The sequence below is a fragment of the Ictidomys tridecemlineatus genome, chromosome 1, assembly GCF_052094955.1.
Source record: "Ictidomys tridecemlineatus isolate mIctTri1 chromosome 1, mIctTri1.hap1, whole genome shotgun sequence".
Lineage (NCBI taxonomy): Eukaryota > Metazoa > Chordata > Mammalia > Rodentia > Sciuridae > Ictidomys > Ictidomys tridecemlineatus.
The window spans coordinates 32,682,341-32,698,516 of record NC_135477.1 but is presented as its reverse complement, the minus strand read 5'-3'; the positions used below and the strand labels follow the sequence as shown (position 1 = coordinate 32,698,516).

The 16,176-nt window shown below is 35.4% G+C and overlaps 2 protein-coding genes across 5 annotated transcripts in view; one reads left to right on the top strand and one right to left on the bottom strand.

Moving 5' to 3' along the window:
• The window catches only part of Pde6c (phosphodiesterase 6C), a 53,316-nt gene extending 41,852 nt beyond the window's left edge, over positions 1-11,464 (top strand). The window contains exons 16-23 of one of the 2 annotated variants that reach the window (XR_013434267.1): positions 1,229-1,329; positions 2,784-2,891; positions 2,977-3,040; positions 5,528-5,602; positions 5,714-5,797; positions 6,173-6,329; positions 8,364-8,668; positions 8,830-11,464. Coding sequence is in view for 1 of the 2 variants with exons in the window: in XM_005333723.4 (XP_005333780.1) it covers positions 1,229-1,329; positions 2,784-2,891; positions 2,977-3,040; positions 5,528-5,602; positions 5,714-5,797; positions 6,173-6,329; positions 8,364-8,428 (654 nt within the window). In the remaining variant the exon portion in view is untranslated. Of the gene's footprint in view, positions 1-1,228; positions 1,330-2,783; positions 2,892-2,976; positions 3,041-5,527; positions 5,603-5,713; positions 5,798-6,172; positions 6,330-8,363 lie in introns of both variants that reach the window. The other variant, XM_005333723.4, reaches the window with a different exon arrangement.
• Positions 10,242-16,176, bottom strand: part of LOC101976474 (protein FRA10AC1) — a 28,569-nt gene continuing 22,634 nt past the window's right edge. For 2 of the 3 annotated variants that reach the window (XR_005727692.2, XM_005333722.4), the window contains 2 exons: positions 12,918-12,996; positions 10,242-10,410 (listed from right to left, as the gene is read on the bottom strand). Coding sequence is in view for 1 of the 3 variants with exons in the window: in XM_005333722.4 (XP_005333779.2) it covers positions 10,368-10,410; positions 12,918-12,996 (122 nt within the window). In the remaining 2 variants the exon portion in view is untranslated. Of the gene's footprint in view, positions 10,411-12,913; positions 12,997-16,176 lie in introns of those variants that run through there. The other variant, XM_078037935.1, reaches the window with a different exon arrangement.

Here is a 16,176-nt window from a genome sequence, read left to right as displayed (position 1 = left end):
ACAGAAAATTTTCAGTTTTACAGCAATTTCCATTTTGAAAATGCATTCCCAGTTTTCGTTTCATTTGAGACAACAGATCTTTATCGAGCATAGACCAAGTGCTAGGCAGCAAGGTAGGGCTGCTGTTACCATTCCCATCTGAGAAACCAAATTCTCACAGACATTAATGACAATGTCCAGGATTATACAACTACCAAGTGATGAAGCCAGGAACTGACCCAGCACTCCTGGTTGAGAGGTGGCATAGGGTTGAGACTGAAGCATAAACTCTGCAGGCAAGCTGCACTGGGTTAGACACCAGGGCTGGCTTATTCCAGCTGTTTCACCTTAAGTAAGTTACTTAACCTTTCTGTGTTATGATTTTCTGTGAGGAGATTAAAAGTCTTCACAAAATTATAACCTGGTAGATAGTAAGAACCATTTGTTATTATTATGTGGTATGTAATCCAGCATTGTTTTCAATATTATGCTGCCTCTCTCTCTACATAGCTTAGCAGACTATCTCTTCTTTTCTTCCTGGAATTTTTCTGGATTTTGTCACTCTCAGTTTCATTCGCTAAGCCCCATTCACTTGTCTTTCAGCCTGACTACAACAGTTCATTTGAAATATCAGGGCTTTTAATAACCACCCCAAGTTTTATACTCTGGTTTTCTTGAAAAGAAAGAAATGAAGCTGAGGAACATAATTATCAATGAAAAACTCTTTGAAGAAAAGTCTAGTTAAGTTTTTATAAAATATTATTGCAAGAAAATATTTTAAGAACAAATGGGAGGATCTCATTATTTTTTCCTACATTCATATGAGTATTAGTGGAATTTGTAGTTTCTGAAAGACCAATGCTTCCTATAATCACTCTAAGATTATCTGGTAGATTATCCAACATGTTTAACCATTAAACCTCTCCCAGGAATTCTTTATTAAAATGCCTCAATTAATATAAGCCCATTCTAAATCTACTGTTTTTTTTTTTTTAAAAAAAATAGTCTTGGAAGAAGACACTTTTTTTTATACTGAAAACTTACAACATTGAATACCTGAATATTTGCTAACAATATATACTGTTATAATTTAAATTCCCTTAAAGTACAGTAGAGGGGTTTACTTAATCCATGAGATAAAAACTGGAAGCAAAACTGAGACTTGCTTCTTGTTAAGCATATTTTGATTTGTTGGACCAAAGGCAAATTAATGATTGCACTTTATTGTGAATTTATTTTCATTTTACAGAGTTTAAACATCTTCCAGAACCTAAACAAGCGTCAGTATGAAACAGTTATTCATTTGTTTGAGGTTGCAATAATAGCAACTGACCTGGCTTTGTATTTCAAGTAAGTACACACCCACACCTGTACCACAGATTGCTCTTAAATGCTGTGTGGTTCTGCAGCGTTTAAAGGAATTATCTGCTGCACTTAAAGGTAAGATGAATTTTTTCACATGCATGCATGCAAATTTGTTTATTTTTCTTTTGGAATGTCAATTAGAATATCCTCAAAACAGGTGCCTGATAGAGAATTTACTAGAAACTTGGAAGTATGTTTTAAGAACTTACACTCCCCCCACCATGTTAATTGCTTGTTATCTGAAGAAGTTTGAACTAAAGAATATGCTGTGAAGTTTGCAGGTTGCCAGCACAGGGATGTCAACCTCATGAGGTGGCCTTTTGTCTTGGTGAATTCACCATGGTCCAGAATCTGGTGTTTCCAGCTCAGAAATTTGATCCTTTCAGAGTCTAGCTGCTGAACAGTCTTAGTGATTGTGGCACACATGAGCCAACCTCACAAAATTGAGTTATAAGCAGCAGAGGGCCAACCAGTATGTAACAATGACATTACCAAGGAGACCAGATACCCTAAGCATCTACACAGTTTCTCATAAGTGAAATATGAAGTTGTTAGTGAACACTGTTGATAACAGTGAGTCAGTTATGGGATCCATATATTCAATTTTGCCTTTCTGATCCTTCTTAATTAAAAATTTAACTATTAAATAGTTCAGACTTGAAAATAAATTCTTAATATATTCTTAAATATAAATGTTCACAACCCAAATTCAACCAAGTTTCTTTTTGCCATATTTGCCTCTGATCTCATTTTTCAAAGAGGAAAAAGAATATTAGGGATGCAATGGAGATGATTTCCAATTTTTCACCATTGCCTACAATGCTGTATATCCTTATGCATATATGAGACCTTCTCTAAAATACATGCTCAGCAGTGGTAATGCTTAAGGTTTGCCTATGTTCAATGCTGTGCCACTTTGCAAAGCTGTACTCTTGAGCAGTCGGGCTGATTGATGTTCCCAGTAGCAGTGTACAAGAGTTCCTGCAATCCATATCCAGAACACTCTGGATCTGTGCACACTTGAATTTTATTTTGTTAATCTATTGAGTGTGAGATGATATTTTACTGTTTAATTTTGTATTTCCTTGTTACCAATGAGTCCTAGCATCTATGTGCTTGGGGTTCTGATTTTTTGTTGGCTCTGTCTTGTGATACCTTATCACAGTCTGTGCCCTCTCTGTTATGGTCTCTGTTCCCATTTGTAACTTTTAGTTTTAATGTATTCAGTGTTACCTGGTTTTCCCCCCCCTTTTTGATTTGTGCTTTTTCTCTTAAGCCCTTTCTATGACAAAATTAGGCAGCCATTGCCTGTTCCCTTATCCCTTGGCCTCTTGACTTCTGCTATGTGGATATCCCGATGCAAAGTGGGAACGTGAACTATGAAAAACACATTTGAGACACCTTTTGCTCTGCCTTTATATGGTAAAATTATTTTCTAGGAAGAGAACCATGTTTCAAAAGATTGTGGATGCCTGTGAGCAAATGCAAACTGAGGAGGAGGCCATCAAGTATGTAACCATTGACCCAACCAAGAAGGAGATCATTATGTGAGTGGTCAGAATGGTATTTTCCTTTGGGGGGAAAAGTAGTTTGTGTCTTTTTCTATTTAACAATTTTTCTTTTCTTCCTAAGGGCAATGATGATGACAGCATGTGACCTGTCAGCTATCACCAAGCCCTGGGAGGTGCAAAGCCAGGCAAGTCCAGTTGCACTATGGTTCTTGTTGCTCTAGGGTGTGTTTTTTTTCACTGCTCACACTCAGGTGCAGTCTAGATCCCATGTAAAAGTCCACATGAAGATATCTTGCAACCCAAGAATTCTATTCTGACAAATTATAAATATCAGTATGTCAACAGATGCCTAGATCAGGCCCCAGGATAAGGCAAATGGAGGAAACTTTGGAAAGAAACTGCTTCTTTAATAATTCCTTATCACTGAACAGGTTGTAAAAAATTTTTGTAAACTTATTCAGAGGAGGTCTGAGTTTTTAGTTGAGGAGAAAAGTGAGAACAATACCAGGGTGAATCATTCAAGCTGTCTGCTGCTAAGGGTGGTTTTGCTCTTACAACCTCTTCTTCGATGTGCTGTCAGTTATCCAAAGGGCACTAGTTGAGGTGCTGGTTTAAGGTTGTTGTTGCCCATGTGTGGAGTGAGAGGTATGGAGGCATCAGTTGACTACTTACTAATTGGATGGAAGAAACTTCTTTTCCTTCAGTTGCTTCTAGGAAAAAAACTCAAAGCAGAAGAAAGGCCAGAATGACCTGGTTCAACTATAGATGTGGATTCTACCTGTAGAGTAATTTATGTTTTATGTTTTTCCTCATGGGAGGGAGGAAAAATCTGTTCCTTACTCATCCTAAGTTAATGGCTGAGGTCCCTGTAGCAAAAGACAGATTAACAAAAGAATATAGATGTGTTTAAGTGTGACATAGAGGCTTTATTGTAAATAAATAAAGGATCTGGTGTATAGCTCAGTGGGAGAGGGCTTGCCTCTCATGGGTGAGGCTCTGGGTTCCATTCCTAGCACCACAGGGGTAGGGAAAGGGAAAAAAGATCCCAAGAAACAATTGCATTTGTGTATTTTTATGCTAGGTTTGGCAAAGAAGTAGTCACAGAGAAAGAGGATCTAATGGTAAAGAATTGGAAACAGCAAAGCTGATTTGTTCAGGTTCTTCTTGGCATCTCTGTCTTAGGCTTCTCTCCTCCAGGGATAGGGGTCACCTCTTGAATAAGAGTCTTACAATTGGTTTTAGGTAAGGTCAAACAATCCTTCCTAGGTTTTATGATTGGCCTCAGGGGAGAAAGGCTTCAAAGGTGAGCCTTCTGCTCCTGTGATTTTCTTAAATTCTTAATTTTCTTAAATTCTTAAATTTTGGAAGTGGTGTCCCCTGAACTCCATCACCATCAAGTCCAAAGCCAAGTGCTTACTCACCCTGATGTGCCTGCTCTTCCTCTCATATCCTATCTGCAACAACCCGGCTGGAAACCTTGGGCTCCACTTGAGTTTATCTCCTTCATTTCACAATCATTTGATCATTTGTCTGTCCCACTTGCTTTGTCCTTGGTGAAGACTTTTAACCAAGCTTTGATCAGAATTTTAGTGACAGCTTCCCAACTATCCTCTGATTAACTCCTCAGCCCATTCCCCATTGCCAGAGGTTTCCAGCCTCTTTTAAGTCCACTTCCCCTGACAAGACTTATACAAGCACTGGGCCTGTCACCACCTGTCCAGAACTCACACTCCCAGATGCATTTCTGTCACTCTCTCCCATAGCATCAGACATTAAGCTCCTATTCACATAAGCTGGGGACATTCCATTTACTCCTGCACAGACTTTCCCTCTTCTTTACTCGCAAACTACTGTACTTACCATAAATGCAACCCTTCATGGAACTTCTTTCCTCCTTTCCTTGATCCACAGCACTTCCCAAATAGATCACATGACTATTTTCACTAGACTCCCCACATCAGAAAGAAAAAGTTCACTTATCCTTCTCACAAGCCTGGACCATGCCAGTGTAACACAATTAATGTTCATTGAACATGGTAATATTTTATTTTTTTTGGTAGCAGGGATTGAACTCAGGGGCACTCAACCACTGGGCCACATCCCCAGCCCTGTTTTGTATTTTATTTAGAGACAGGGTCTCACTCAGTTGCTTAGCATCCCGCTATTGCTGAGACTCGCTTTGAACTCATGATCCTCCTGCTTCAGCCTTCCAAGCCGTTGGAATTACAGGCGTGTGCCACCACACAATAAAAATATTTGGCAATATTTTTAGTGATATAAATTAACCCAACTCTTGAATGTCCTCACACTATCTGTGCATGTGTCCATGTACAAAGAAATGTGCTAGATGCTTATAGATAACCAAAACAAAGAAGGAATTGAGAAATGTTGCACTTGTAACATGTTTTATGGAACTAAACGTCCTCCCAATCCCATTCTTTATTGCTGAGGAGTAGCAATACAAACCCAGAATTAGTCTAGAATATTCAAGTAAAAACTTCTCCCTTCCTATTTCAATATAATCTGTACATCTTTTTAAAACTTAATAGCTTTAGAGTTTGACATCTCAAGCAATGACTGTAGATACTACCCTTCAATGTCACTCATGCTAATAAAATGCAAGTTCTCTCTTAATAAGTGGATGCAGTGAACCAAGTCTTTCTGCTTTGCAGGTAGCACTTCTGGTTGCAAATGAATTCTGGGAACAAGGAGATCTGGAGAGAACAGTGCTGCAGCAACAACCTATTGTAAAGACGTTGGAATAAAATGCATTACTTAGTAAAAATTAGTACAAATCAGTCTATTTTGTTCATTAAATATAGGGAAATTATCTTAAAAGGATTTATTTCTCTTTCTAGCCTATGATGGACAGAAACAAAAAAGATGAACTACCTAAACTTCAAGTTGGATTTATTGATTTTGTTTGTACTTTTGTATATAAGGTAAGTAAACCAATTATTTGAATGAGCCATATAATCTCTTAGATGAGAATTTTTCTCTTCAATTATAACCATAGCAAAAGTCCACCCACCCACCCCCTCAGAGGAAAGCCATTAGGGGTGTCACTGTTCTCCATAGTAATTTTGAGATGTGACCCTAATGTCATTCAGGGTGGAATAAAAAGTGTGAGGACTCAGATGTGAACCACTTGAGCAGACTTCCTGAACAGGCAGGAAGGACTGTACCTCCCAGTCCCAAGCCTCAGAGGCACTTAGTTACACTCATCCCAACAGATCTGAGCACTGCACAACGCTTTACAGGTCCTCTGCATGTGAAAAATACCAAAGCCCAACTTTCCAACCTAAAATTTTCTTTAGGAGTTCTCACGGTTTCACAAAGAAATCACACCCATGCTGAATGGCCTTCAGAACAACAGAGTGGAATGGAAATCTCTTGCTGACGAGTATGATGCAAAGATGAAGGAAATTGAAGAGGAGATGAAAAAGCAGGAAGAAGAAGTGGTAGTAGCACAAGGTGAGATGGATTCTGCTTTTGCTCCTTACAAAGAAGCCAGAGGTCAGGGTGAGCTGAATGTCACATGACAAAAACATGAACAGTAAATATAAAATGAAAAAAAAAAAGTAAATATAAAATGAGTCCTGCTTTCCTGATGCAGACTGGTAATTAGTGGTTTTCAGGCCCCAACCCCCAACATCCCTCAAAAAGATCTTATGTGTAATTCAATATAGATTTGACAGGAATAAACTGAAGTAGAGGTTGAAGCTAGTTGTCTTTGTCCCTCTAGAAGGTGGCTCCTGAGGCACCTCTGCAAGACTGTAAGAACAGTATCAAAACCAGAATCTGAGATATCAGGGATACATGAGAATACAGCTTTAGACTGGTGTACCCCATTAGCTATGAAGATTCTGGGCAACTTGCTTAACCTTTCTGAGGTTCATGTTCTCTACCTAAGGTGGCTTAGAAGATGCCCAACTTAAGGAAGTCCTACATGTAAAGCTGGCCAAAGGGGGTAACTTAAAGGACACTCCCCCATATTTTTGTTTCCCAGATGTATCCACATGGTGCTGTTTTATCTGGCCTGAAATTCTACTCATATAGTCATTCATTAGGTTTAACATTCAGAAAGCCTGTTATAGTGCTTAGGTGCAACTACTAGTTCATCAAATGACTGAAATGTCATCTTGAAAGTGGAATGCTAATTTCTGTCTTCCAAGTTTAGCATTTTAAAGGTTTTGTAAAGAATTCTGATTGACAATAATCCACATGGAAACACCTTGAAAGATAAACTTCCTTTAGATGGTTACATTTGGTGCTATTGTAATCAATTTACAGAGGGTGAGAATATTTTCCTTAACAAATTTAGGAGGGCATCCTTCAACAAAATATGCTTTCACTGATGTATTCATTGAGTGTCTGTTCCATACAAGGACCCAAGTCAGGCAAGCCTTGGGGAAAAATTGTTGTCCTTATCTCCAAGCGGAGTGGTGATGGGGGGAGCTACACATTAAGCAATCGATGCATAATCAATGTGCTGATTACAAGCCTCAGAGAGAGTATGGGTGTGTATGTGGATGCATATGTCAAGATCTCAAGACAGTAAACTTGGCTCACACAAAAAGGAGAAGTGAAAACACTGAACATTAAGAAAAAGATGTTGAGGACTGGGGCTGTATGTAGCTCAGTGGTAGAGCACTTGCTTCACACATGTGAGGCAGTAGGTTCGATCCTCAGCATCACATAAAAATAAATTGGGCTGGGGTTGTGGCTCAGCAGTAGAGCGCTCGCCTCGCACATGTGAGACCCTGGGTTTGATCCTCAGCACCACATTAAAAAAAAAAAAAAGAAAGAAAAAGATGTTGAAAAGCGAATAAGCCCAGTGTAATTGAAGAACTTAAAAACTGGTATGGCTGGAGTCTAGAGAGAAGGAAGCTACGGCATTAGATGAAGTTAGTAGTTTAGGGGCTGCCAGAGAGCAGACTGCCTGGGGCCTGCTGAGGACTACTGTCAATAGAGGGGTTCAGACAGGAAAGCAGGAAAATCTGACTTGCACTTCAAAAATATGTGATTTTTTACCAAGCTCTTAGAAAGTGAGTATTCCTTAGTGTTATTAAATTTTCCCTTTATCCCAACATTATGATGAAGAGACAATCAGGTCTTTAAGAGGCTCCTGACATTTTATTATTCAGTATACTAGAAACAGATCTTTTTACTTACATAAAAATTGACTTCTGAATTTTTTTCTAGTACACACTGAATTCTTTGTAGACTATTATTTTGTATTCCTTGGTTATCAACTTTTGTGCATCAAGTTCATTCCCACATTAAATAACCTCAATGAGAAACTGATATTAATTGGCTAACCACTTGTCAGATTATATTTTTTAAATGAACCAACTGTGAATCAAAATGTTTTCAAATGTTGAAACCCATAGTACTTGCTATAGATTAATATTATCAATTAGGCTATAAAGTTGATGAGAGAATATCATGATATTTCTATATTTACATTAATTCTTATAATAATATTGCTTTTTTATTTCTTTCTAGTTGCTGAGGATTCAGGCGGTGGTGGTGTTGATGACAAAAAGTCCAAAACATGCTTAATGTTGTAAAATAATCCAACTGGTCTAAACTTCAAACATCATCTTAGTTTTGAAGAAAAACAGAAAACATTAAAAAAAAATACAAAAAACTTCAGTAAATTTCATTCAGCAAATCATCAAGTAACAGAGTTAAGAGGATCACCAGAAAAACTATCCTGCGACTTGTATCAAGAGAATATATATTTCTGGCCTGAAAACCCTGAAGATGAAATAAAGTTCAACAAAAATGCAAAATAAGACAAAAAACAGGTGCATTTTGGGTACCAACTTACTTTAAAAAATATGTGGTCGTGAAACTAGTCAGGTTTAAAAAAGTTTTAATTATATTTACTTGCTAAGGCTGCGTAATAGAGTACCTACCACAGAATGGGTGGCTTAAACAACAGAAATTTATTTTCTCACAATTCTAGAAGCCAGAACCTACCCAGAAGTGCAAGACCAAGGAGGTATTGGAAAGGCTGGTTTCTCATGAGGCCTCTCAACGTGGTCTGTAGCTGGCCATGTTTTCCCTGTGTCTTCAAAGTCATCCCTCTGTGTTTATGTCTAGTTTCTTCTTCTTATAAGAACACCAGCTCTAGCACAAGGTGCACCCAGTAATATGAATGATAATCAGAATGAATGATACAATATGTATAAATAAGAAATAATAAGTCATCACCTTGGGTAAGTACTGCCATGTACTTAATGTTGAGACTCCACTTCTAAGATCACATAAGAAATTATTCTTTAAGCTTTATTTTTAAAGTTTTAACCCCTAGACACCAAGTCAGTTCAAATAACTTCCCTTCTCAGTCACCAGAAACTGAGCTGAGGGTAGCAATGTGCCACCACTGAAGGTCTGCCAAATATAAGAACTCTGCTTCAGAGCAATTGTAAGGAAGCATAGTCTCAAACCCTCCAGACCAAGGGTCTACTGACTGCACTGAGGCAAAGTGTGAAATAGGTATGTAGGAGAATTAATGTTTAAACTATCATTTTGGAGCACTTTTCAAATACTCCTTAAAATAGGACTTATAGGAGAGGGATATAGCTCAGTTGGTAGAGTGCTTACCTTGCATGCACAAGGCCCTGGATTCAAACCCAAGCAACACACACACACACACACACACACACACAAGAACTTTCATCATCTGTCATTATGTTGAATGGATTAAGAATTTTAATTTTATGTAACAATCTAAATTTATCATTGAACTTGATACATAAACTCATACTTGCACTACTAAATATATGGATCTATTTTAAAAGGGTATTTAGATATTCTTCCAATTAACATTAAATTCTGTAGGAATAGGACTATATTTTTATCATAAGAATGTTTAATTACATATATATCACTTCTAATAATTTAACTTTTGGACCTTTCAAATATTTTTCTTAGAAATCAAGATTCCTTTTTATTTCAATGTAAAGTTGTGAGATGAAAAAACAATACCTTCAAGAAATGAAGAAACTTTCACACATGATATTTAACATTAATAAACCTAACACCAATTTACTATTTTCTAATAAGTTCAGAAATGATTGCATAATTATTTCCTAGACAGTTTCTTGACAGCAATGCCTAGCACAGTGCCTTACATGTAATAAAAGCCTGATAAATATTTGTGGAATTAATGAATAACAACTGTTTAATAAAAGGAAAATTTCTGATATTAACCCTTTTACAGTAAGACACTAAATTACTTAGTTTTCAATTTCATGCCAATCATTTCATGTTTAAATGTATATCAAGGAGCTATGAATGAAAGAGAATTACAGATGAGCATCTGAAAAAGGACTGGGAAGTGTGTCTGCTAATGAACTCAGGAAGCATTAGACATCCTGAGAGTGGCTGAATTTTTATTTCCAAAGACCAACCATTCAAACTGCAACCTACAGATAAAAATTTTATGAAGTTTTGAAGTATATTTACACATTAAGGAATGCAGGCTTTCTCTCTCCCATCTCACAGAAACAAATCCTGAAAATACTCATCAAATTCTTCTTCCCTGTTAAAAAGAAAAAGTATAGTTATTAAAACCAATAGAATAAAAAATTATTTGGAGACACATTATGAGATTAATAAAAACACTGAGTCTTGTATGCATCAATATTTCCATGAATCAGTCACAGAGTAATTCTTAAGTTTCTAAAATAACCGAAACCATACTCATATTTATTAAAATTAAAATAATTTACAAGTTGACACCTCTCCCAAAATGTAATACCTAAGATTTTGCTTTAAAGTTCTCTGAAATGTCACTGCTTCTCTTTACTTTTTGATTTACTTTATACCTTCTCTGTTCATTCTCAATTCAAACTATATTCTGCTGAAAAAGTGAATGAAAAAGTCATTTTTAAGGAAAAAAATACACTTCTTACTTCCAAAACCAGGGAGATTTTGCTTAGGTTGCAGACTTCCAAAACCAGGGAGATTTTGCTTAGGTTACAGTATTTTATTATATTGAAAACAGTAAATATATTATGTATTAGTAGCAATAATTTTTTTTTTCAATACTGGGAATTGAACTCAGGGATCCTCTACTATTGAGCTATAGATACATTCTTAACCCTTTCTATGCTTTATGTTGAGACAGGGTCTTGCTAAGATGTTGAGGCTGGCCTTAAACTTGTAATCTCCTGCCTCAGTCTTCAGAGTCACTGAGATTACAGGTGTGCAGCCAGCCTGGACCAAGAATCTTATATCTAAAACAAAGAACAGAACTCTGGAAGGAGATATGAAACTAGATTACAGGGCAGGGATAATATAGCTCAGTGGTAGAGTGCTTGCCTAGCATGCATGAGGCTGTGGATTCAATCTCTAGTACTGCCCCAAACAAAAGAAGAGTTCCCCCTTAAGAGTTCAGTGTATAAAAATACTATGAAAAGTGTAAAGTACTAAATAAATATGAGTGCAAGAAGCCAGTGTGAGACAGTGGAAATAGCAGAATTTGAAATTGCACCCTGTATAGTTCTAACTCTGTTATTCATTAGCTATGTGAACAAGTTACTTCTTTATACTCGGTTTTAACATCTGTAAAATAAAGATAATTTCTATTCCCACAGAGTTGTTGTGAGGATTAAATGAATACACAGGTGTTTTTCTTTTTCTGGGAACACAGAATAAAATGGATAATAAAAATTAGCCTACTGATCTCTTTTTAAAAATTATCTTTTAGATCAGATATGTCTAATAGGACCATATCATTTGGTTTAAAATAACTTAGAATGCATAAAGCCAACAAAAATATGTCCAAATTGAAAGGAAAAATTATAGAATCAAATAGAAATGATTAAAGAATCATCTGCAATTTGATATTCTCCATATGCTATTTTTTCACTAGCAATAACAGTACTAACTACAGTTAGAAAACTACAGAAATTATATATATGAAATTGGTGAAACCTCTACAGGGACTTAGATGTTCAATGTCAAAAGAATTGAATATATAAAAGTTTTGTATTATGAAAGCCTTCTTTCATGGGATTTACTCAGGTCTCTTTATTGCCCAAAAAGGTGAACTGAGGCAAACACCTTTTCTGCTATTCTCAGCTATAAAGCCCCTCAAGGAGAGGTGCTCAACAAATGGATAGAAGTTTAGTCAGTCATTTAAATTGAACACCAGTATTTTATTTATAGCAAAGGTTTTTAAAATAATATTATCTATAATAATCATACTTTTGGGAATTCTTTGAGGGAAAAAAAGGTTGCCACAGGAAAAAAGTAATTTTGCTTAAACACCTCTAACACACCTAAACTCTATCACACTGAGGACATATCATATAATCAGCAAAATATTTTATAAGTAGTTTAAAGTAATAAAGTATAGTTGATTCAACAGATTTCTTTTATGAACCAAAATGGCTAGGGACTGAAAAAAAGGGGACTAAAATTTATTGAGCATGTATTACATTTATTTGTACCAGGTGTGTTATTTTCTTAATTCTATTTAATCTTCACATTAAACTCTACATGGTATTTTATCTCCTTCTAATAGATAAAATTCAAGCAGTGAACATCCCAATATATGACAAAACTGATAATATTTCAGCCCATATTCAGTCAGTGTTTCCTCTTCCACCTATAGCAGAAATAAATGCACTGAGTTATTCATCTTTGGGGAGCTAAGGTGGATGTTGGCAAGTCTACTTCTTCAACTGTATATATCTTTAAGGGGTTCTTCAGTAGGGATTTTTGACAATCACAGTAACATGGAACAGACTGCCCTGGAAGTTGGTAAACAGTCTTCTCTAAAGAAATCCAAGGAAAGACCGGACCATCTGTTAGGATAAGCTGATAAAAGGTGTATTCACCAAGAGGAAGATGGAGACAGACATTGGCTGTTTATGGCCATCAACAATGTCTGGGAAAAAACTTTCTTCTTACCAGGCTAGAAATGGTAAGATGTTAACATTCATGATGTTAAATTTTTCCCTTGTTATCAAGAGTGGCTGTGGTCATAGCTACTTAAAATGGTTAAATGGGTCTGTATTATCTATAAATATGAGCACTTACTGTGATTTTTCATCTGTTTCTGGTAGTGGACCCTTCCAGAGCTCAGACTCGGAAACACTTTCTTCCTCATCAGAGTTTCCTGTTCATTTAAAAGACATTTTTGAAAAACATATTATATTTAAAACACATTTTGAACTACTCATCAATGTAATTAAATTAATGTTGAACTTAATTGCAATTCAAATTCAATTTTTATATGATTCTCTGGAAATTTAATTCACTCTTCCAGGTACAATAAATTATTTTAATTAATAAATAATGTGACAAATACCAGAGTCTCAGCAAAAAGGCCAAGAATTAATGTCTCATGAAAAACTTCCCTAAGTTACTTTGCATTAGAATAGCAATTCCAATATTAACTCTTCTAAGAAAAAATTTCTTGCAATATAATTGATTTAGTTTCTTCTTTTTCTTGGTCATTAAAAAAGAAATCAAAGTTAAGATTCTGCGAGAGCATATTTATATTAGGACCTATACCTCAAGGACTGAATTAGTATATAAAATATCCAGTTAAATTGTGAGAAAAAATAATTGTCAAGACATTTAGTTAAATTAATGCTAATTAAAAGAAGAAGCCTGTTTTGGTGAAGAAACAGTTATTCTCAAATCATTAAGAGTAAACATTCTGTAATCTTTTTTCTTAAAGAAAATATGGCAACACAGAATAGTTTAAAAGCACATAACCTTTGACCAACAATGTTGCTTTTAGGAATTCAATTGTTTACTTCAAATAAATAAGTACCTCAGATACATATGTATGAAGAAGCACACTGTAAAACAACAAAACATGATAACCTAAGTCCCCATCAATCAGGAACTAAGGATTGGTTAAATGAATATTTACAGCTGTTCAAAAACCTTAGCTCATTTGTATGTGTCGCCAAGGAAAAAGGTCTATGCTATATTAATTTTTTCAAAGTTACAGAAGATATGCACAGTATTATCTAATTTATGTTAAAAAATCATTTATACTTATTATATGTATATAATGTAAGTTTACACATGTATATTGAGTTTGTAATGTAAGGATCAACCAAACTTTCCAGTGATTATATTACTAGGATCCTGGGATACTTTTCCTTTCTACTTTAAACATCCAAATTGCTTGTATATAAAGACACTTCTATTCTGAAAATTTAACAAAATGGACATGTTTCAAATCAATCTGCTAAAAATTGTTAAATACTGAGAGATGTATTTTTAGATAAAAAACCTTTATGCCACAAAGTAATCACATTAACAAATAATTCCTTTCCAATAATGACCATTACTCTAAAAAAAGAACTACTCTTGAGGTACTGGTTCTAATATAAATATGCTTTCTATAAAAAAAAAATCTGAACTTGTCTTTTATATAACCAAGAAGAAGCTAAATCAAAGACAACTATGTTACAAGAGATAATTACCTTGTAAGAGTTAATATTGCAATTACTAATTTAAATTTGGCCGGTCAATACAGAATGTTTCTTAGTTCAGCACAACACAAAAATATAACAGTATTGATTTGCCACGGTGGTTCTCTTGCCTGTTGAACTTTGGTCCTTGAATCAATGTGTGTATCTGAACTTTGGTCCTGAGTCTACAGTGGCACCAATTTTAACAAAAATGGCAAAAGTGGGGGGAAGTTGGGGACTACTGCTGTATTTCTAGTGATCTACATACAAATGATGACAAAATTATAATGTCTTGAGTAAAAGATTCCTGTTTTATTGGAGGCCATCACCAAATCTGCCCATGTGAGGATAAGATTCATCAACTCCTATTTTTATAAAAACTCACCAACATGAGATAAAGTGCAGAAAAACTACTTAAGCCTAACAAAAGTAACACTATGATGTTACTCTGTTAAGATGTAAGAAAACAAAACCTACAAAGTCTTTAAAAATGGGGAGCTAATAATTTCAAAAAGCCTTACCACTACTACCTGTTTTCCAGTTCCCTCCCAGGAGTACTTCCCAAATTCCAGCTTTCCTACACCAATTTTCTGATACCTAACAATCCAATTTTACGAAAAAAAATCAGTTTATAATAATATTATAAAATAACTCCCTTTGAAAAGCATCTACTGAAAGTAGCCAAATATCCTTAGAGAAGCAAGTCTACAAAACTGGACTAAACAACCTCTAAGATACCTTACAACATGATTAATCGAAAATATTCTGGTTCCCTAAGGAGGACAGTCACTACAAATCATTGCTATAACTGCTACAACCTGTCAGAGGTGGGAGAACTGTTGCTAAGGAAATAATAGGAAGAAAGGTCAATACAAAATGATGTTCTTGTATCAACACTATCAAATCTCTGCAGTAATTACTGGCAAGTGAGGATCAGAATCTAAGTCAACGACTCTCAGGTGGAAGGACAGCTTGGAGGTCTTTTAATCCAAGCTTTATCCAAAGAATGAATCTGTCATTGCAATATCTCCAATAATAAGCATCAATTCCACTATGTTCAAAAACACAATTTCCAAGGCAGCCTATTTCTCCTTTCCTTTTGTCAGATAGTTCTAAGTGACAAGTTTTTCCATAAATTGAGGCAAAAATTTGTTTACAGGCAATTTTTATCTGTAGACTCCCATTCTATCAACCACAGCCACCAAAAAGAAAAAAAAAAAGTCTTCAACATAGTAACAGCCTTCACAATATCTGTAGTTTCCACATCCACTTCCTTACCTCTTCTCTCATCCCTTCACTTTTCTCCAATCTAAACCTCTGCAGTTCCTCCAATATTCTTCCTACAGCACAATTTCAAGTTCTCTTAATATCTTGGATGTTCTTTTCCTGACCAGCTTCAAGTCTTCAATATTCCCTTTAATTGTGGTACCTAAAACTGCATGCAATTTTCCCAAAAGCTTTGAAATTGAAAGCAAGTCTATCATTTTGGTTTTTGCGGATATTATATAATAACTAAAAACTCACTCTATTGAAGAAAAGTCTCCAATAATCATGATAACAAATAGGTCAAACTTTACAGACTTGACTTTTGATCTGATCAATTTCAGAAAACAAACAATCATTTTAATGTCTAGTGTTTTTCTTTTCTCTGATTTAACAAAGTAGGTTTCTTTATATCCATTTTACAACAGAAGTGAGACAGAGATCAAATCATTTATATATGGATCTGTATGATGTATCTGCCAAAATTAAGGTACAAAGAGTAGATATTTGATTCACAGTTGTTGGTGGTAAGGTAAAAAGGACATAGACTTTAGGGTTATAAATTTGTTTAATCTTAGCTCTATCATTAATTATTTGACCTT